This window comes from Rhododendron vialii, chromosome 1a (genome assembly GCF_030253575.1).
Source record: "Rhododendron vialii isolate Sample 1 chromosome 1a, ASM3025357v1".
Lineage (NCBI taxonomy): Eukaryota > Viridiplantae > Streptophyta > Magnoliopsida > Ericales > Ericaceae > Rhododendron > Rhododendron vialii.
In genome coordinates, this window is record NC_080557.1 from 21,970,341 (window position 1) to 21,993,152 (window position 22,812).

Consider the following 22,812-nt stretch of genomic DNA (forward strand, 5'->3'; position numbering starts at 1 on the left):
TTTCTCATAAACTTTTCACGATGACGATCGCACCTCAAGTATCGACAAGTCTTCCTAACAAACAACTTACTAAGCCGATATCAAAATAACAAACCATGATAATCGGTAAGGCTATAAAGAAAGAGAAAGACAGCAAGTACATACACATTTTTTTGCAACCCACTCTATCAACTCAAGTTCACCGTTCGTATATGATTACTCTGCTTAATTCTAATTCCCATCAGCGGTTACCAAAACCGTTTTCATATAAAACTTTTCAATTTCCAAGCATTTGTCTTGTCTCCTTTTCTTTTGACCCAACATAAACATAGATTTCAAGTTTGAGAGTAACAACACGCAACTAAGGCATGAACAACGACATTTCACAATTTAGCTCATGGACTCATACTCAGAACACTCTGCATTTCCACCCCTTGCGTTGCAGCAAAATACTCACCTTCCAATTTCCTTTGCTACTACCACTCGATCTTATTCATTACAATAACTTCAATACCACATATTTATCTAACTCCAATTTGTAATAAAACACACTCATCAAACCAACTTCAAAGATCAATTAAGTATAGATCAACTCATCTTCACAATTTCGACAAGGACACAAAATCAAATCTTTCACATAGCAAATCAACTCAGTGTCATCATCAACCAAATAATATCTACATCAAATCATAATAACGCACCTCAATATATCGACAATGCATATTATTTACACCACACAAGTTCTAACCCAAAATGCATATTATATCACAATAGGTTGATAATCGTAGCCCGTTTATCGTACCCCACGAATCTAATAAATATCTGAGCCTCAATCTCGTGCAGCGACATCAAGCAATCTAATATAAGTGGATCAATAATCACGGCATCACGAACACTCCCACATCAACCTTTCAGTCCTTAAGTTGTCATTATATATATATTTATCATCTATCCAATCCCTTTTTCTATGTTTTCCATTTCAATCCAAATCTCTCATCGTATAATGCAATCCATCATCATGTGGTTTCATAGTAAGTGTTCACATCCTTTACGGTTGTCAGTCTCAAGTCTACGTCACAGAGTACCCTCGTACGCGATCTCTAAACTCAAATTCCTTAACTCACAGCATTCGTCTTCCCCAATCGCCAATCATCCTTCTACCATTCCAACTTTGGACACCGACTACACTCCACTTCATTATCACCTATAATAGATCGCATTCGTATCGCCCTAGCTTTAAACAAGTTTCTTACTACATAACTAACATCGACCACTCGACTTGAGTCACATCTTTACAATTGTCCTTGATTTTTTTTTTTTTACAAGATAATACCACTACTGTTTTCTCACCGGCATATTATAGAGATACTACCGCGGCAATCTCAATAATGACTACAACGTTACCGAAACACTTTCTTCAAGATCAAGTAGTTATTCAAGCAAAACATTCAAAGCACCCAACCTCGAAAGACGGTCGGTTTCCCTCAGCTTAAGGTTGTAACACTTTACACCATGTCCTGATATAAAACTAGACTTATAAAAGTCACTACGGATAACTATCCTACTAGTTTCATTTATAAACTTAGCAATTTTCCTACCAAGACAAGGGAACACACATCTTTGAAATATAGAGACACATATCCACAATGAACTTATCAGGCAACACCGAGTCATCACGCATGCATACTCTTTATAATCTTCCTCTTTAGTCTTTTGCAACTAAAACATTCACGTCAAGGTAATCCCATCTTCAAAAGTGTGAAATCAACAAACAAGTACAAAATCTATTACTAAGATATCACCTAATCTATCCATTTTTTTTTCAGTTCCATAACGAAAGGAAAATCTTTTGCTGAGCCCATGTTTTAGATATTCAATCTTAAAGTCGTGGTGGCCAGCCGTATTGCAAATTGAACATCCAAAAGTAGGTCCTTAAAGTCTTAGAAGATCAAGTTTTATATTTATCAAATTTAGCCACATTTAGCATTCAAGATATCATTTAACATAAGCATATTAAATGCACTAAACATTCAAGCTTTACCATTTTAGATAACACACTAAAATCGATCATCACGCTCTAGTTCTTAACCTTGGTCTCAAACCAACGAATCCCTTTTGAATTCAAATTATCAAGTGAGGACTATAACTAAACACATGTTTCTATTAGAAGATGCCAAAAGTAATCCAACCCTCCAAGTTTCCTTTGTCAACCAACCTTCATGAATCCCATGCATAAAATCACTAAAATGATTAAATTCCAATACTCAAATCAACTCCATAATTCTTACTTTATCTTTACTGTAATTGTTTGTCTATGACTCACCAAGTCTTTCACGTAAGTGAACGATTACTCCAACACCTCACATCCCATTTACACTTCCTCGAATAGGTATATCATGCACAATCTTCGACCTCACAAGAGTTCACAAACTCATATTCAACTCAAATATCATGGTACCCTAACAACTCAAACCAATCCCTTAGTTAGGCCCAAATTTATACACCACACAGAAATACAGACAAATCATCTTTAAGCAAGTAGGGTCATATAAGCATATACTTCACATATCATGAAGCACATAAGCATGTAAGCGAAAGGCAAGTGATCGCATATACACCTCATTCATCTATACCATGCAGTAGTCAAACATTGAATAGGACATACAACAAATGCCAAGTCCTCATATCCCTCTTTACACATTCCAACATGACTACGCCAACCACGCGATTAATGAATGCAATGTCACATTGTCCAAGTAATGTCAATTCCCACAAGCACACATATGTCATACAAAAAAAATGTGACATTTTGAACCCATAAGACTAGAAGTCTCCCCACGGTCTCAAAGTATTCAAATCTAGCCGCTCTGATACCAATTTGTCACGCCCTCGGATTTATACATAAATAAATAACTCATTTTATTGAAAAGTCTTCGCATAACATGAATAATACCCAAAAGATTTCCCATTCACTTAACTTTACAAACAAGTCCCCAAGTTTTAATGTGACAGCCTACTCACCGGTTGAGGGGGGGCAAGTCACAATTTATAAGGAATGATCCATCCTACTTGTACAAGGCCTTTTAAAGCCGTGAGGGCGGGCCAAAGAACGTAGGGACTTCACAGTTAAGTGTGCTTATCCTGGGGTAGTCCAGGGATGGGTGACCCTACTGGGAAGTCTACGGTCTTTGGGCGTCTAAAACGGACAATATTGTACAAAGATGGATGGGATCGTAGTGGGCACGTGGCCGCACTGGCTCGGGCCTGCATAGGGCGCCGTGCGCGGGGCGGGGCATGACAGGTGGTATCAAAGCTCAACCCTGGGCAAAGTGGTGAGTAGGATGCGCTCTGCTGCCACGGACCCCAGGGGAGGGTTGCTGGGCACTGTGTAACGAGGACGTTACACCTCTAAGGGGGGTAGATTGTGACAGCCTACTCACCAGTTGAGGGGGGGCAAGTCACAATTTATAAGGAATGATCCATCCTACTTGTACAAGGCCTTTTAAAGCCGTGAGGGCGGGCCAAAGAACGTAGGGACTTCACAGTTAAGTGTGATTATCCTGGGGTAGTCCAGGGATGGGTGACCCTACTGGGAAGTCTACGGTCTTTGGACGTCTAAAGCGGACAATATTGTACAAAGATGGATGGGATCGTCGTGGGCATGTGGCCGCACTGGCTCGGGCCTGCATAGGGCGCCGTGCAGGGGGCGGGGCGTGACATTAAAGATTTACAACTTTGGCACTCCGACCCCAAATAAACTTAAGTACTAGTATGAACAAGTTGACAAGTTTCAAAAGGTATTGTCAAAGGAAGTTCTTGAATGAATAGTTACAGACCCATCTTTATCAAAAGAAAATCAATTACAAAGATGTTTAAGTAACTACATGAGGTTAGCTTCCAAAAAGTCTTTCATTCCCAAGCACACATTGCATACGAGCTATTGTCCAGCATTTGAACCTGAAAAGAAAGATTAGGTTGAGATACACTAGCCCAGTAGGAAAATCTCTACCAATTCTATGTATGAATATAATGATACGGGTAGAAGGGATGAAGTCAAGAGATTCAGCTCAATCAATGGTCAACAACGAACTCACAAGAGTGCCAATAAGATCATTCTAAGATGTGCCTTTGTCCTAATATGCCAACTAGTTCACAAGACATTAACAATTCTAGCAATCTCGAAGTGGTTCTCTATCGCCAATTTTCACCATCGGTATTTCCACCCCTTGCGTCACCATATAATAATCACGAAGGTTATCGTATTACCACCCCTTGCGTTACATAAACCCTAACAACTTGGATCACCGTATTATCACCCCTTGCGTTACATGACCCACTTGAGTCTCCGTATTACCACTACTTGCGTTACGAGACTCCCTACCCCAACTTCCGACACATACGACTACTCTCTTATTCACTATGCTAGCTATGAATTCCAAACGATCACACTCATACAAGGGACATCTTACAACATGTCAACAATGTCACAAACGAGCCATAAACATTCACAAGTAACCAACATTTAATAGGATGCATTATAACGAAGTCTTAACCATGTAATTCCTTGTAACGCCCCCAATTTCGGGTACGTTAAATAGACAATTTTATTGCAACTTCAAAATAGAGTCTGGCTCTTTATTGCATCACAACCTCCGTAAGAGTACTTTCACTACACAAGGGAAGGGAAACTAAGGTTTCTAACTACAGCACCGCCTGTTCTTCCATCTTAGCCAGCTCTTCGGCTTCCAAAAGCCTCCAAGGTGTACAGCTCACCCTGTTCAACTATAAAGTCTAACACATTATATCAGCGTCGCCACCGATATAATATGTCAGGGTCACCAAAGGTAACACCATGAGCTACAAAAGCTCAATAGAATAACTCATACCCACTAACCCTTAACTTACAAGCTGTACATCATAATACTAACGATTTCCATATAATACATGCATATTTAAACAAACAGTTCACAATGACACATCCACATTCGCTATTCAACTATCGTTTGTGTCCATGGTTTTTCGAGTTTCTCCTACGCGACTCGTCGTGGACCGTGTCAACATTTTATCAACATTTCCATAAGCATATCACATTTTCAAAATCATTTTTACACACCCAACCTCGGTTCCGCCACTCCGGGTTCTCGAGTATCTGCACAATGGTTCCGTCGCTCCGAGTTCCCATTGGCACAAAAAATTTTGCATTGGCTCCTCTCCATGGATAACCAAGCCATACCTTGGTTCCGCCGCTCCAAGTTCCCGAGGATCCTCACCATGGTTCCGCCGCTCCGGGTTCCCATGGGAATGCACACAACCTCACAATGGTTCCGCTGCTCCGGGTTCCCATTGGCACACAAAATCATTGAATTTGGCATTGGCTCCTCTCCACGGATAACCAATCCATAATTCAAAACCCTCGGTTCCGCTGCTCCGGGTTCCCGAGTATCCCACAATGGTTCCGCCGCTCCGGGTTCCCATTGGGTTTTCGAAAAACACACCCACACAATGGCTACTACGTCCGGCCATTATGTAGTTTCAAAATATTTTATCCAAGTCAAAACACACATTTTCTTTAACCATACCCTAGGTGTCATGTTTCTCTACTTTCTCATTTTTCGTGTCTCATTTTCATGCATTGACTCCGCGGTAGGACTTTTCACAAAAGTAATCATAAATCATTCATTGTAATCCTGAAACTAAACTAGCAAGATCATCCAACTTAATATTATACCACAAGTAATACAAGCAATTCATGTAAACATGCTCATAACCATTTTAAAGATCAAAATACGAATACTTCTAAACAAGCGATAAGTTTCTATCTTTTAAAAATCCATTCTTTCCTCTTTGTGGAAAGTTCAAAACAACACATGTTTATAAAGAGTAAAGACATTCTACTTTCTAACATACGGTTCTATACGTAGAGTAAGTGGACTAGGGTTTCTACCTTTCTTCTTGGCGGTAGTGGCGACTACAGAAAGTAAGTTGACGATCGGACGGAGTAACTTCCTACGGTATGCTTCCGAAAGTTTCGAAAGAGAAAGGTTTCTCTCGAAACTTGATCTTGACTAAACTACTTGAACTTTTTGGATTGAAAAGGGGTTTTAGGATAAGTTTCTTGAAGAACTTAGGAAGAACTTCAAGAATGCTCAAGAACAAGAACAAAGTAAGAACACAATTCTTTTTCTAGAGAGAGAAGTTGCTAGGTGAAGGTGTGAGTTGAATGGTTGGCCAATGGTGCTATTTATAGCCAAAGTCTTAGCTATTACCCAAGGGATTAAATTTTTCCTAGCATTTATTGTCCAATGGATAATGATTTTCCTATTAAACTATTCTAATAAACACATGGTACTTGTAATAAAATAAGTGTGCCTATTTATGTATAGGTCCAAGTACATACATACATATATATATATATATATATTAGTATGTACCAATGAATCTAGGTAGATTTCAAAAATCCAATAAAAAATTATAAGATCAAAATCCTTGATTAAAATAATCCAAATTAGCACATATTTTTTATTAAAATAATAGATTTTGTACCTAGAAAATCCTAGGGTATTAAGTCTACAAAGTAATTATATATATATATATATATATATATATATATATATATATTAGTATATCAACACATGAAAAATCTAGAAAATGATTTGTTTAATAACCCTTATACTTATTGGAAAGATTAACTCTATTATCCAAGGGGTAATAATTTCCCTAACAGTTATTGACCAATGGATAAAAAGAATACTTAAATAAGACCTTGAAAGACTAGATGTCCTTTAAGCATGTGGATATATATATATATATATATATATATATATATATATAATTGTACTATGAGATCTAAATAGATTTCCAATATCCAATATAAAATTACAAGATCAAAATTCCCCATTAAAGTAATCCAATTAGGCACATGCCCCATTAATATATATATATATATATATATATATATATATATATACACAAATTATCAAGTGAGGGATCCCTCATTTTAAAAAAATGAGGGACTTTCATTTCCCGATCAAATTTTGAAAATCCGAACCGTTCAATGTGTGCAGAACGTGATTTTAAGGGTCCCCGTGAGAAATCAGCAAAAAAAATGACCGGGAAGGGCTTCATCCGAGCAGTTTTTTTTTGAACCGTTCAATGAAAACTGCTCGGATGAAGCCCTTCCCGGTCATTTTTTTTGCTGATTTCCCGCGGGGACCCTTAAAATCACGTTCTGATCACTTTGAGCGGCTCGGATCATCGAAATTCAATCGGGAAGGGGAGTCCCGCATTTTAAAAAAATGCGGGATCCCTTACCGGAACCCGACTGTATGTATGTATATATATATATATATATATAATTGTACTATGAGATCTAAATAGATTTCCAATATCCAATATAAAATTACAAGATCAAAATTCCCCATTAAAGTAATCCAATTAGGCACATGCCCCATTAAAATATTAGATTTTGTACTTTAGAAAATCCTAGGGAAATCTAGGGTATATATTATAAAGTACACACATATATATATTTATACAAATATATCATCACATGGGAAATCTAGGAAATAATTATTAAATAAAACCCTAGTACTTACTAATTCTATTATCCAATGGGTAATAATTTTCCTAGCGGTTATTGACCAATGAATAAAAGGGTGAGGTACTATATACACTAGAATAATACCATATGTCCTTTAGGCATGTGTATATATACCTATATATAACTATATCCTTGTACTTTAACAAATCTATGAAAAGTTCTTGGATGAAAGATCTATTGTCCAATGGATAAAAGTTTTCCTAATTTTTATCGTCCAATGGGTAAAGTTTAAATGTCCAAAGGGTTCCACTAAGGTTTGGAGGGCTCATAAGGTTCAAGAAGGTTCAAAAGGCTCATCTAGGGTTAGGAAAAAGTAACTAGATGAATTGGTAGTTAGGTCCCTCTAACTAATTGGTTAGAATCTAACTATACTTGCCAAGTAGAATCTCTAGCCAAGAAATATAATTTTAAAAGACTAAAATCTAATAATGACGGATAATGAGAAATACAAAAGAAATTTTTGGAAGCGAATCCAAGTATTAAAATAAAATTCAAATTTTTAAAGAAATTTTTACTTACTAAAAATCAGGATTGTTACATTCCCTATTCGTTTCTTACTAACGGAAAACCAATGGACCAAAGATAACATTAATCATAGGAATTTAATTGAATATGCTTGAGATAGGTTTGGAAGTGTCCGAAAGGGTTTAGAAGCGATCAGGGTTCCAAACCATGAAGAGGAAAACTTTTCAGAAATTTCCAATTTGGTACATGTAGCAGTTAAGGGTGCTACATGTACCCAGCGAACAGAATGAAAAATCTGGGTTTTGGTACATGTAGCAATTATGGGCGCTACATGTACCCAGTGAACAGAATATGCAATTTGAGTTTGGTACATGTAGTAGTTAAGGGCGCTACACGTACCAATGAATGAAATCAAAGAAATCTGGGTTTGCTACATGTCCCGGGGTAAACGCTGGTACATGTAGCACTTGGGTTTTTCAGCACGAATTGATAGCTTTCAAGGGCAAACACAAGGCTTCCAAACAACGATCCAAAGCAAATTTTGGACACCAAATCAACTCATAAACATACATAGAAAGTTAGAAATCCCTACCTCGCGATGATAACCAAGGTCTACGAGATTTGAACTAGCCCTAGCCTCTTTGAACTTCAAAGCTCCGCACCAAGCTGGACCCAAGGATTTTCGAGCTCAAGAACGCGATTGGAAGGTCGAAGGGAGGTTAATCTCTGAGATTCTTGAGGTCTTGAAAGAGTTTTGAGTGAGAGGGGAAGAGAGAGAGATACATGACTAGAGAGAGAGAACGGCGTGAGAGAGAGAGAGAGAGAGAGAGAGAGAGAGAGAGAGAGAGAGAGAGAATGGGAGATATAATTATCTCCTACACACACTCCTATATATACTCCTATATCTTTAAATCACACACCCACACCCTCAAGTTTCTATTCTCTCACTTCAATCCTCAATTCAAACAACCACCAAATAAAATCCCATTTTCCCAATTAGGCATTTAATAAGCATTTCAATAATTAAAATTTTTCGGGTCTCTACAGAATCTATGGCGTACTTAGGAAGTGATATAAGGCACTCTTTGTTTAATTAAACCACAAAAGTATCCCCTCGTCCTATTTCGTATCCTGGTCCGTGTCCTACCGTTTGTTCAATAACTTAGGGAGCCGGATGTATGGAGGGTTTGGGAATGGTGTTCTTACTGCTATGAGGTGTTCGGGGGATGTTTGGAAGGTGTTGGGAATGAGTGGAGGTCAACATAATGAAGTGGGTAAAAGTTCAGAATTTCAGGAACCTTGTACCGATACTGGGATTTGCCCAGTACCGATTCACACTTGGCCGAACTTTGGAAAAAAATTCAGGACCTTGAATCGGTACTGGGGGTTGCCTAGTACCGGTTCATACTCGCCAGATTTTGGAAATCTTGTCTTGTTTTTCTCTCTCTTTCTGGCCCACTATATAAGCCAAAACCCATCATTTTCCTCATACCCCACGACTGCTGCACGAACTCTAAACCTCTAAACTCTAAATTCTCTCTCTATTCCCCATTCAAATCACCAAAATCCTCCATCAAACTTTGAAGAATCATCAAACTTTCAAGATTAAGAGGGGGAAATCAAGGGTTCCGAAGGTTTCAAGGCTGGGTTCTTCCTCCTCAATCAGAAATCACCATGGTCAAGGTAAACTTCGAACCTCAACCCTCCCCCATGAAATTCCTCTGAACTTCTCCATTGTTCATCATGTTTATCCCTCAATGTGAATGATTTTCATGTTTTATGAGGGATTTTTTAAGTTTTGAACCCTAGATCCCCAAAACCCAAGGTCAATCCGAAACTTCTTCCTCTCCCTCACCAAATTTCAAATTTTTCGATATTTCTCTACCCATCTCCATACTTTAAACAATTTTAAACCATCCACCCACACCTTAACCCCAAAAATCTGGAAATCCTTTGGAACCCTTGCCCTGTAATTGCAGCATTTTTGGCCACAACTAGGGCTGTGATTATTCCTGCATTTGTGGACTGATTTCAGGGGAATTTCTGTGTGATTTTGCTTATTTGGACTTGTTAGCAGGGGCTGAATTAGTGTTACAGACTCTGAGTCTTTTGATCTTCGATTTTGCCTGCATTTGTTTCTGAACTAGCAGATTGGTTTCGGGGGTTTTGCGGCTGTAGTGTACTATTGATTGTGCTGCAGGTGGTTGTTTAACTGAAGTTTGGGGGTTATTCTGTTTTGGGGTTCGATTGAAAAATGGGGAGAACCAAAAAGCTAATGGGGGATGCGATAAAATCAGTCGATAGCTCCGGTAAAACGTCTTACATAAAACGCACTGATCCGAAGAAAGTGGTTGAACAGGTAGAGAGAAGTGAGGAGGAGAATAAGAAGAGGAAAAGAGAGAAAAAAGATGAGGAGAAAAAGAGATGGGAAAAGGAGTTAAAACGTCGGAAGTACATTTGTGAGCGCCAAGTGGATCGCACAAAAATGGGAACCCACCCAATTATCGATATCATCAACCAACGAGGGTTACTAATTTTTTTCGATCCAATCAAAGGTTTTAAACCCAAGTTGGTTCTTGATTTTTATGCTAATATGGAAATGGATGAGAAGGAAGAGAAAATAACGTCTCATTTGGGGAAGAAAACTGTGCTCATAACCCCGACTGTCATAGCCAAGTATCTGAAAAACTACCAACGTCCCTCACTCTGGTCTATTACTTACCCTGCTAAAGGATGGTCTAAGTAAGAGGAGGAAATCCAAAATGCTCTAACTGATAAACCGCTAAAGCTTGACCATTTTGTCCATGGCAGGTTATTCGAGAAGTATAGAGTGATCAATAAGGTGGTTCATTATAACCTATGTCCCCATGGCTCGAAGAAGCTTCCACACAAGGAGGATGGAGAGGTTATTTTTGTTTTTGGGTCCAGTGAAGAGGTGGTTGATTGGGCTTTGTTCATTTGGAGGTCGATGGTGAGATTTAGGGAGCGATCAGCACCGTCAAAGCCTAATATTCTGTTTCCGGCTATGGTGACTACTATTTGCGAGAGCCAAGGAATGTTAGTTCTGGAAAAGCTTTTTCCCGGAACCCCTGGTCCTATTACGGGTGGCTCATTGGAGAAAAGCAAGTCATTGTCTCAGCCGCCTCTGCCCAACAGCTTCGGCTTCCCTATGCCTACTACTAGGACTCAATCCAGGAGGATTGAAGAATATACGAGAATTATGGCTACTTAGCTCCAGTCAGTGCAGATGAAATAGAAGAAGCTTGAAACTCAAATGCGTCGTACAATGAAAGATGTTTCAGCTATAAAGAGGGCAATGTTGTGGATAGCAACTCGATGTGGGAAAGAGGGAGATGTGTATGTTCCAAGGAGGCCGATATGAGAGAATCTACTCCCGAGGAACCTGAGGTTGTACACGGTGCTGGAATTAGTGGTGGTGGTGAGTCGAGTGCCCGAAGGCGGGGTAAGGAGCATGTAGTTGAACATGAGGAGAGTGAGGAGGATGATGACTATAGTCAATGGTAGACTTTTTGCGGAAATCTCTCTACTTGGTCGGGGTGCTTGGTGGTTGACAGCCCACCTATCCTATCCTATCCTATCTTATTTTTTTTATTTTAGTAGATGAATCCGTAAATAATAGCTTTAGGAAGTTTTTGTTGGGGCCGGCATGTGGCCATTGACTTGGTAGTTTAGTGTCGGCGGCGGCCAAGGGTAGATAAAACCAAGCTAGTATATAGCCGCCACCTGTTTTTGCTAATCGTTCTTTGATTAAACCAAGGTCATTACAAGCTTTAAAGTCCTTAGTTGATCTCTGGTACGTTTTGATTCCGGTTTGATTCAACTAGCCCTTAGTTGATCTCTGGTACGTTTTGATTCCGGTTTGATTCAACTGTCGTATGTTGGCATGTTTATTGTGTGGCATATTTCTTTTTGGTAAGTTGTTGGCTGTGTAGCTTAGTTTTCTATCAATTTGGTGCTCTCTACATATTAAGGCATGGTATTTTTGTTCACCGAGCCCATTTCCGAGCACCTTGTTGTGGGATATGGTTTCTTTTGCATGGAAAGATAACTAGAAGTGTCGTATCCTCTTTTTGATCTTGGATACGCGCATTGGATGCTTGTTATTTGTGTGCTTAGCATTTAGTTGCTCATCTGAAAACATTGCTGCAAGTTGTGGTGGATTAAACGTTTGGTTTTTGAACTCTTGCTAGTTGAATGTGTTGAAGCATGTGCTGTAGTTGTTTTGTCAGAAGGATTGCTTAGCTTTCCTTTATTTTTGTGTTGTTTCATTGCTAGGGGCTAGCAACGTTTAAGTTGGGGGGCGTTATAAGCGGCTAAGATTGTATAATCTTGGTGCTTAAAATCCTTTAATTTGTAGCGTTTGATTCCCTAATTTATTATTTTTATCTCATTTTGCATGTAAGGTTGTTTTTGGTTAGTTTCAGGTTAAACGTTGCTTTACGGCGGTTTTTATCACTAAGGGTCGCTCTCGAAGGCATCCAAGCATCCAAGGCCATGTGGCTTTTCCCCATCAAGACCCGTCGGGTGATTTATTAAGAGGCAAGGGGTTGTCAGGTCATCGTCGGGCTGTTTAGACCAAGGCAAGCCCAAAATAAAAGTTCTGGAGACTATGAACCGGTACTGGGCAACCCCCAGTACCGGTACGTGCTGATCAGAGTTTTGGTTTTGGCAGATTTTTGAAGACCTTGTATCGGTACTGGGGGTTGACCAGTACCGGTTCTTGTTGTAGAAAATGTTCACGTTTTGCTACCTTTTTCAACTTTCCACTTTTGGGATATTTTTCACTTTTGGCTACTTTTAGGATATTTTTGGGATAATTTGTGAGAGAGTAGGCCACCTTGTATAAATAGGATCTCCCTCTCTCATCTTTATCTCTCTTGTCATATATCACTTTAAGTCTTTTTAATTTTTAGAACTCCATTAAAAGCTCTCAAGCTTTTGTGTTAATTTCTTCAAGAACTCCTTAAGGTATTTTTCGTTTGTTAAATTCTCGTTTATTAAAGTTGCTTGTACGGACTAGATCCTTGGTAATATCAAGTTTATTTTCAATTTCTTCAGTCAAAAGTAATGTCTTGATTTTACGTTTTCTTCTATGCTTTAAGTATGTGTGAGTAGTCGTTAGGCTAAGTCTCGGGATAATCTTTCCCGAGGACTCGGGCGGTTATTTTGTTCTCGAGCCCTCGGGCTTAAAATCATGATTTACGAAATAGGGCTTAATTTGCATTTTTGGTCTAAACAAGGGGTGTTAACTCCTTGGTAAGGTGCTTAGTCAAGCGGTCTTGGCAAGCGGCTCACCGAGGGCTCGTGACCTCCTATTTGTTCGATAAATATTAAAAACAAGTTGGTTCGCCTCCGTTAAATCCTATCTTTTGATAAACGAAGTCATTAACGCTAAACCCTCCGGGCGTGAGCACGCGGTCGTGTTTCTCGCCTGAGTTATAATCGAGAACCAGTAACGGTCTTCGTCAAGGGTTAGACGATCCCTAGACTTGCCTCTTTAAGTTTATTAAGCTCATTTCTAGTATTTCGCTTTAGCCTTTCCACTATTTAAAGCAAAACCAAGTTGGCCGTCTTAAACGCCACGAACCACCATATAAAACCTTCAATCCAATTGAGCTATATTCGATTCTCTGTGGGAACGATCCCGGACTTTCTGGTTACCATGCTATCGACGACTTAGCCCTACGCTTGGGATTTTCAACCTTATATTTGAAGGCGAGGTTTGGTGCTAAGCACTTGTCCATGAGTTGCGAAATGTTTGCCCCACAGATCACTGTCCCGTAATTCCCCGTAGAATATATCGATAAGACGTGACTATAAATGCGTAATGAATGTCTTTCGAAAAAATAAATGTGTAACGAATCCAGTGCTTCGTATGATCTAGGAACGGCTTGTGTGGTTCAAGGATTGTAGGAAGATATATGCAATTATCTTCACACACTATTGTCCCTCTATTTCTTTCATGAGATTAAATTTTTTCCACCCACAAGTAGAAACCACAATTTTCGCCACCCATTGTGGATCTCATTGTGCATTGATTGTATTAGTCTGAGCCATTCATTTTATAGGACCCGACAGAGTAATATATCTATGTAAAAATTCAGGTAAATCGAACATTAATAGGTATATTAAGAATAGACAACCATGAACAGTTTAACTTTGAAATTATTAACAGGATATACTACTTTACACTATGCATAACCCATCACCTAAAGTTTGCCAGTTGTTTTTCGTTCTTTTGAATTTTTCCTTAAGGCCCCCATTTGTTGTTAAAACATGGTACTATCTTTAGAGTGTGCGAATGTTGAAAAACAAAACAATGTTTACAACTTCGCTATTGAAAAACAAGTAGACTTTTTCTAAAAAAAAGATACAAAAACCTTAACAATTTTACACACATATAAAAGTTTGAGTTGCCCAAATTGTTTCGTGTTTTGAAAATGGAAAAGTCTACAATCACACACCTTATAAAAATGTGTACCATATACACTTATTGTATGGTTCATTCATAATATTTTGGTGTGTTTCGTACGTAATTTTGTTCTAAAACTTGTAACCTTAATTTCAACAATATGATTTGGAACATTTCACTATGATTCATAACAATTTGATATATCTCGTAAATTTTATATTAAAAATAATAACTTACTTTCAACAGCAGAATTCGTAATGTTAAGGATTTGTAACATTTTCAATAGGATCATAATATTTTGGTGGTGTGTCTCATAACTTTTATACTAAAATCATAATTTTTCAACAATATGCATGATTCATAACATCTATATTATAAAACAGTGCGATTTTTGTCTAGGCATATATACAAACAAAGTAACATCCGCAGCCGCCCGATCAAATTTTCACGTTAAATTATAGCTATATATCACTTTCTTTTTCGAAAGATATAGAGAAGATTCTCTTAATAAATCTACCCCTCCCTCTCTCGTCATTTTTAAGGCAATGCATCCCTATTTAAATGTTGCCATATATATATGTATATATATATATATATATGTGTGTGTGTGTGTGTGTATGTGTGTGTCAAATAGGAAAGCTTATCAAGATGATTACATTTGTTATTAGAGCATGTAATAATTTATTGGGAAAAAAATCGAAATGGTCCTTGTAGTTTAGTGTCTGTGTCAACGTGGTCCCTGCAGTTTGAATTGATTCGATTTACACTCTGTAGTTTTGATTTTGTTCCAACTTGGTCCAATTACTAATTGCCATTAGACTTCATTAACCCCAGACACGAATGGGCCCCTTTTCTAGGGTTAAAACCGTAATTTATCATTTCCCTCTTACCATAATATACCTCTAAACCAAAACACAGAGTCTCATTGTTCCATTTTCCATTTGTCGTGCCCGGGATTTTACCTTCGACCAAAACGTGTCTCGTTCACCTTCGGGGAGGAGTAAGAGGGATTAGGGCCTGAATAAGTGATCTGATTCCTATGGATTGCGACATGGTTCTTGAAAAAAAAAAGAAAAAATGAGGAGTTTTGTGTTTATAAAAGGGGTTTGGATATTTTTGAAAAATGTTTGAATTTTAGAAAATAAAGTGGATTTTATTTTAAAAAGGACCGAGCTTTCATTAAGCTGCCTACATATCTCCCGGTAAAGAAGAATCAGATTCGGCCATAGTTCAGGCCACGGAAGGGGTTTAGAAAAAAATTTAGAGTCTCCACCGAGCATAGAGTTTAGGTGTGCCTGGTCACCTCTTGAATATCGAAAGAATAATTCAAGTATTTTAGAAAAAAAACACGGGCCAGAGAACCCAATTTTTAGTAAAAAGTGACTCTGTTTTGCTTTTTAGGAAAAGACTTTAGGTCTGCGAGATTAGAGAAGAAAGGGTTCAATAATTTACTAGAAAAGGGACCCATTTGGGTCTGGGGTTAACGGAAGCTAACGACAGTTAGTAATTGGACCAAGTTGGAACAAAATAGAAACTACAGAGTATAAATCGAGCCAATTCAAACTGCAAGGACTAAGTTGACACAAATACTAAATTACAGGGATCATTTCGGATTTTTTCCCTAACTTATTTAAGTTAGGACTATATTACATTTTGACGTGCCCAAAAGCACGGGCATCCGCTAGTTTCTTCTATAAATCTTAACATTTTGGGAATGCATATAATACATACCCAAATAAGAATTTGTATAATTAATGTGTATTGTAGCATTTCCCAATGAAAATACTACATATTAGAAATTATATCTCCAGTAAGTTTGGCCTATTGTACATGCTACCAAACTTCAAGTCAATCTCATATTCTTTTTATTCTTATCTTTTTTGAGCTTTTACAATCCAGAAATTCTACGTACATAACTTTAGAACACAATTGTGAATGTAACTTTATCTCAAACCATTTGTTTCACATATATCGAATGATTTCAGACACAGTTGTATATATTTGGAATTGTGTTTTAAAGTTTTGTGCATATCATTGCTTTTTACCATCAATTTTTCCTTAAAAAAATTGAGAGAAACAATTCTCCAACACAAACAAAGAGATAAAGGAAAAAAGATCGTTGGTCATCTTGGAATGAAACATCTAGCTAGCGGATAAGATTTTTGGTGGAGATGGAAGCAGGGTGCATTGATAAGAGCTGGATATGTTATGAGGGTGATTAATTAAAGAGGGAAGATTAGCTTACACTTGATTTTGAATAGTAGGAGTAGATGATATGAGTGAATAAGAGAATATATTATAAAAAGGAAACTGATTTTCGCTCTTCAATTTTAACGTGAAATTACTAGTAATTTCAGTAAAAAAATGGAGCGCGAATATCAAAAACCTATAAAATTTACTTGATTATCCTCGTTAAGTCTTTATATTAGAAATACAAAACATATTTGAGGGATAAATAGGTCTTTTTCCCACCTGGATAAGCTGCTAATCCTATGGCGGGGCTGTAAACTATTGACTCTAGGACGAGAATAAACTCTCCCCCCTCCATTTTCCTGCACCCTTTTTCTCCCCTAAAAAACACCTTCTCTTCGGTTCTTCCCCATATTTTCTGTAGAGGTTGTTCAGTTCGCTATGCCAAAACCATTTTCGTTTGCAGAAAGTCTACAGCCACCGCACCAAAATGCAGTGGCCGGCCACCGCATGCCGTTTGGGGTCCACTCCGGGTCTCGCATGGATGATCCGATCCGTTCAATAATTTAAAACAAAAAACCGAGTGGGCAATGCAAAACATTAGCTCGATCTAATATGTGTAGGTGTTCGGATCAACCTTCTCATCTTTGGAAAATCGGATAATATGGAAAGATTAATTTTCTGGTGTACAAAAAGATGAGAAGGTTGATCCGAGCATCTACACATATCGAATCGAGCTAATGTTCACGATGCTACTCAGTTTTTTATTCTGAAATTATTGAACGGCTCAAATTATCCGTGTGAGGCTTGAAATGAGCTCCACACGGCGTGCGGTGGCCGGTGGCCGCATTTTGGTGCGGTGACTGTACCACTGCTCTTTCGTTTTCTGGTGGGAATGATTTGAAAGTTTTCTCATATTTTGTGGTAGATTTTGACTCGTCTCGATTTTCTCTCTCTCTTCTTTGATCTTTTGTTTATTTCTTTTCTTTTGTCCCCTTCTCCCCACCGACGACTACCCCACCACATTTGAATTCTTTCACACGTTACAAGAATTTGTTTGCTGCTCACATGGCACCGTTGGGGCCCACCAAACTTTGTCAATGGAAAAATGCTAGGTGCAAAAAAAATACTCTTAAAGTATACATGAACGGCTTAGATGTACTGCACAGTAAATTTGAGCCTTTTATGTATACTTTAAGGGTATTTTTTTTGTCAATTTTCTTTATCTCTAGCACTCTTCTGGTCAAAGTCAGCACATCTGTTGCACCACATGGTCCCACAAGCTCTCCAGGAAGTAAAGATCGAATAAGGCCGTGTTTGGCATCCAAAAATAGGTTGTTATTGGTTAGCTTTCTAGTAGTTAACTGTTTTCTTTGATTTTTGTGACTTGTTTCTTTAGTTAAGTTCTACGGTATAATTTTTGTTTGCTTGTAGATTTTACCTTTTTTTGTTCGGCATAAATTTTTACTTTTGCGTTCCGCTCATAGATAGGAGTATAAGTAAGTATTTAGAAATAATTGATGCAAATTTAATAAAAATTCATTAAAGATGATAAAAATATATATAATGGCTATAAGTTTGCCCAAACTGTCTCTAATCTCGTCATATGGAAAAACAAGCTACGATAATGATTGGCGTGAAATTTGTTTCTAATTCCACAGGTTTTAAAAACGAAGGTGCCAAACGAGGCGTTAAAATCAGTCAGTTACAAAGTCTACGCGTCCACGTGCCAAGCACATGCCCTCCGTCATCAAGTAGACAAGTAGAAGCGTGAAAGGTTTCCCGCGTGAAGGACTTTCTTCTCCCTCTCTAGAATAGGCATGTTTGCGTGGCGTAGTCTACCAAACTTCTTCGAAACCCACACGTTGGATAGGAAATTTGGAACGGAACAAATAAGCCACATACTCCTGTAAATTTTCAACCAACCCGACTACTTGCACAACAAATTTGCATAATGATCGTGATCGTGAACAAGTTGCGGTCAATGACGGAACCAGGATTTTATCTTAACAGAGGCGAAATGTATACCTAAAACAATCTAGTGGTGGCGAGATTATATAAGTTGGGCATAATTTTTTTTTACATATAATAATTGTATTTTCTATTATTCTTGTCGTAGCAGTCGCTGCCACTAGACCCCCCTAGTTCCATCCTTGGTTGCGGTGTGGAGTTTATTTTGGGTTCCACACGAGTAATTCGAGTCATTCATTAGATCTAAAATAATTTTTCAAAAACTCTCGAAAAAAAAAATAGCTCAATTCCGTATCTATAGGTGATTGATGTAAGTTGTCATTGAGTTTTCAGGATTTTGAAAAGTTAAATTATTGGATTGAGTATCTACATTTGTTGGATTGAGCTGATTCTTACAAAAGCCTTTAAAAAAATACGTTATACCTAATGAACGGCTTGGATTATTCGTGTGAGATCTGAAGTAATCTCACACCGTGATCTCTGTATACAATCGCTGTGCACATTTGCTGTGCAAGCAAGAGTTCCTGTTTTACAACAAACAAAGGAACCAACCAAACCGTAGATTCCTTCGACTTCCCAAGGAGTATTAAAAAAATTCCCCCACTCCTAAAACAAAATCTAATGGTGCAGGGCAGGGAGCCTCAGGTGGACGTACAAATTCCCCAAGTTTTCCCACAATTCTAGTTACCTTTGACTTTATTGGGAGCAGACCCTGTTCTCAATTTTTTACTATTTACACTTACGAATTGATTCAGTTGTATATATGCTAGTATTGAGTTTTTATTTATTGGGACTTACACAATTATTGGAGTTGGCATTTTTTAGATTCTATATAAAGTTTTACTATTTTTTAAAAAACCTGATCGCACATTAAAAGTTTCATAATCAAGGTAAATTTCGAAAGACACTCAATCAGATGAAAATTATGAGGGATCCTAAATGAAATCTTTTCATGAATTTTGCCACAAATGTGATTTGTTGACGTAGTTGTGATCAAGCTGGTGGTTTTGACCAGTTAAATAAATACAATTAGTTTTGCAATTATTGTTGATAAACAATTGGAATTATTGTTGGGATTCCGCGATCAAAATAAAGAAACGCAAGCGTGACATTGACCACCTTCTGATTTTTATTAGTGCAAAATCTCTATCTGCAACCCCTTCATTTTTCTTCTCTCCATTTAATATTAGTGTCTCTGGACCACTACCTCATTTCACACTCCCTCCACCTTTCATCTCCTTTTGACCCTCCCAACACACACACACACACACACACACACTCTCTCTCTCTCTCTCTCTCTCTCTCTCTCGTACCCAATGCTCCATTTCAGGGAATACTAGCTAGTTATTTGTGCCATCTGATAGGAAAGTGAACTCCTAGACGTACGTTTCCCTACCCAGAGAGAGAATTAGTAGTAGTAATAAAAGACAAGAAGCTAGCTAGCGCTCTTCATGAAGTGCTCCCTTTGTAGCACCAGTACCGGTAATGTCAAATATACCCTCCTCTCTCTCTGATATTTGACTCACCCTTCTTCGCCTTGCCATGTCCATCGCCGACCCCTGGCCTTTTTCCTAATTAAACCCAAACAACAACCACCACCGCCACCACAACAACAACTGCCCTTTCCCTCTCTCTCCTCTTCTTTTTTCTCTCTCATCGCCCGCACCGATGAAAAGGATCCGAGGGTTCAAGCTCAAACACCGGGTCTCAACCCTTTTCCGGTTCATCCTCCGGCAAAACCGGTCGCGTTTCGGGTACCGCCGGGTTACCCCGTCAACATGCAAAACCACCCCCATATCGAACCTCATCAGCTGCCTCAAGACCAAGGCCAAGTCCCTCTGCTTCTCAAACCCTGTTCGGGGCTACTCTCGGTTGGGTGATAACCCGGTGCCGAAGGGTCAGATGGCGGTGTACGTGGGTCAGAAAGACGGTGTTTTCCAGCGGGTCTTGGTGCCGGTTATTTACTTCAACCACCCCCTGTTTGGAGATCTGCTTAAAGAAGCGGAGGAGGAATACGGGTTTACCCACCCGGGTGGGATCACTATTCCTTGTCGGATCTCGGAGTTCGAGAGGGTCCAGACCCGGATTGCAGCCGGTAACGGTTCACGGAGGTTTCTGACGTGGATGAAGGCCTCTTGATCTTAATGAAGTATATATTAGTATTATGGTTTTTTTTTTTTAACGCCTATATTAGAATTACTGATCATAGCCTAGATTGTAATGATTTATTAGTATGGTATGGATAGTAGTCAGGATTTTAACATTAATTGGAGTTCTTTTTAGGATTTTTTTTTCTTTTGTTACCTCGGTCTAAAATTGTTTTTGTTACTTGGGTCTAAAATTGTTTTTGTTACTTGGGTAAAAAATTATAGTCATAAGAAGTGCAATTTGTGAATAAAAAGATATAAAATAATTCTGGATATACTTTTAAATTTAGTTTTAAAATAATTCGGGCCAAAACTTGTGCAATTCACACTATTTCCTAATTTTCATGTTTTCGAACGAGAGATGGTTAATTAAACCGAATTGAACTATGTAGTATAAGCTTGAGCTAAATTATATCATATTTTCACACCCCTTTATATATTAATTTTTGTAAAATAATTCGGGCCAACTTGGGCAATTTGTACTATTCCCTAGTTTCATGTTCTCGAAGAAGAAATGGTTCCATCGAATTTTGAGCCATGGTGTCATAATTATACAAAAATCATATTAATAGTGATATGTTACTAACGAGTAATAAAAACGGAATTTACAAAATGTAGGGAGGTCTTTCCGAACAAGAACAAATAGGATCCGAACACGTGGTACGTGGGACCATGGTTTGAATAAGACGGGATAAGTCGCAATGCAAGACTGTGGTCAGCGATATGGACCAGTGACATGAGAAGTCACTGGTCCAAGTAGCCAGTTCGGCAAAGAGAGGGCCGAACAAGAGGAAAATGCTAGAGAAAGTAGCCTTAGATAAAAGAAACGCTCTGGAAGGTTCCAGAATAGTGGAATTACATAAAAGAATAAGATCTCGAGAAAATAGGATCAAAGAAATATACCCAACGAGAATGGGATGTTCGGCCAGCTTTGAAAGAGAGTCCTAAAAGGACTAAGGTAATAAACTGATGAGGGAATGAGAATCCAAGATATTTTGGATTTCCTATACGAGGTAGGAAACCTAAGAAAACACAGATATTTGGGCAGCAAACATCTGTGAATCTATAAATATGAGGTAAACCTAAAGGTAAAGGGTACGCAATACATTACATTATTCGATACTTCCTACTGTTATTTAGGGTTTTCTGCCAGTACGTGATACTAACTTAGGCATCGGAGGGCCTTTGCCACGAGAGGCAAAGGTGCGCTCACCTCTTGTCTATTTTGTAGATTAGAGTTTTCGACGGCGTGCTAGGGTTCCGGCGAGGAGTCACGTGTAGCCGTTACACACTTGTGCTGTTCAAAGACTCTTACGTTTTTCTCCACTTACAATTGGCGTCGTTTGTTGGAAACGAAAGAGTTCTCTTTGAAAAACGACCATGGTGGAAGAAAATCCAACGACGCCGCTCGACCCAAAGAATCTGCTAGGTGGGGGAGGCGATAAATTCCCACCAGGAGCTCTGAGAAAGTCTGAATGCGAACATGGGAGAAAGGCGATAAACAAGGGTAACCCCCCTGACCGTCCTGGATGGCTCTAAGAATAGGGAGGGCAGGACAGCCACAGAGTCCACACAGAGGAGTAAATCCCGCCGTGAAAGGAAATCAGTTGCACACTCAAGAAGCGTGCACAACAGTGAAGACATCCTCGCCAAAAAGAGGCAGGAAATCGAGGAGTTGGCTCGTTTGATCAAGAAACGAGAGCACGAGATTCGAGAGTTAGAACGGATCCGAGAACATCCTAAGGACTCTAGATTGGCCGCACCTTATACGAGAAATGAGGTGAGGTTGCTCCAGAGGTAAATGAAGCATAACTAACACATGATGCAGTTGGGGACGAAAAGAGGACTTGAAGAAGAGGTATGCAACGAGGGCATAGTCTTCACGGATGAGGACTTAGGAGGAGCCAGGGTGCCACATAATGATGCCTTGGTCATAACCCTACGAATTGGGAAGTATGACATGGAGAGGATCTTAGTGGACTCAGGAAGCTGTACGGAGGTGCTATACTACGATGCGTTTAAAAAAT

General features: G+C 38.7%; 1 protein-coding gene across 1 annotated transcript; it reads left to right on the forward strand.

Annotated features, from left to right (window-relative positions):
- Positions 1–19,805: 19,805 nt before the first annotated feature.
- LOC131324700 (auxin-responsive protein SAUR36-like) lies at positions 19,806–20,905 on the forward strand. Its single transcript, XM_058356780.1, has one exon. It carries the CDS (start codon positions 20,307–20,309, stop codon positions 20,775–20,777), a length of 471 nt encoding a protein of 156 aa, XP_058212763.1. The 5' UTR covers positions 19,806–20,306; the 3' UTR covers positions 20,778–20,905.
- Positions 20,906–22,812: the final 1,907 nt, after the last annotated feature.

What these genes read in the sequence shown, in the direction of transcription:
- LOC131324700 (XM_058356780.1), top strand. Translation starts at nt 20,307, where the DNA reads ATGAAAAGGATCCGAGGGTTCAAGCTCAAACACCGGGTCTCAACCCTT.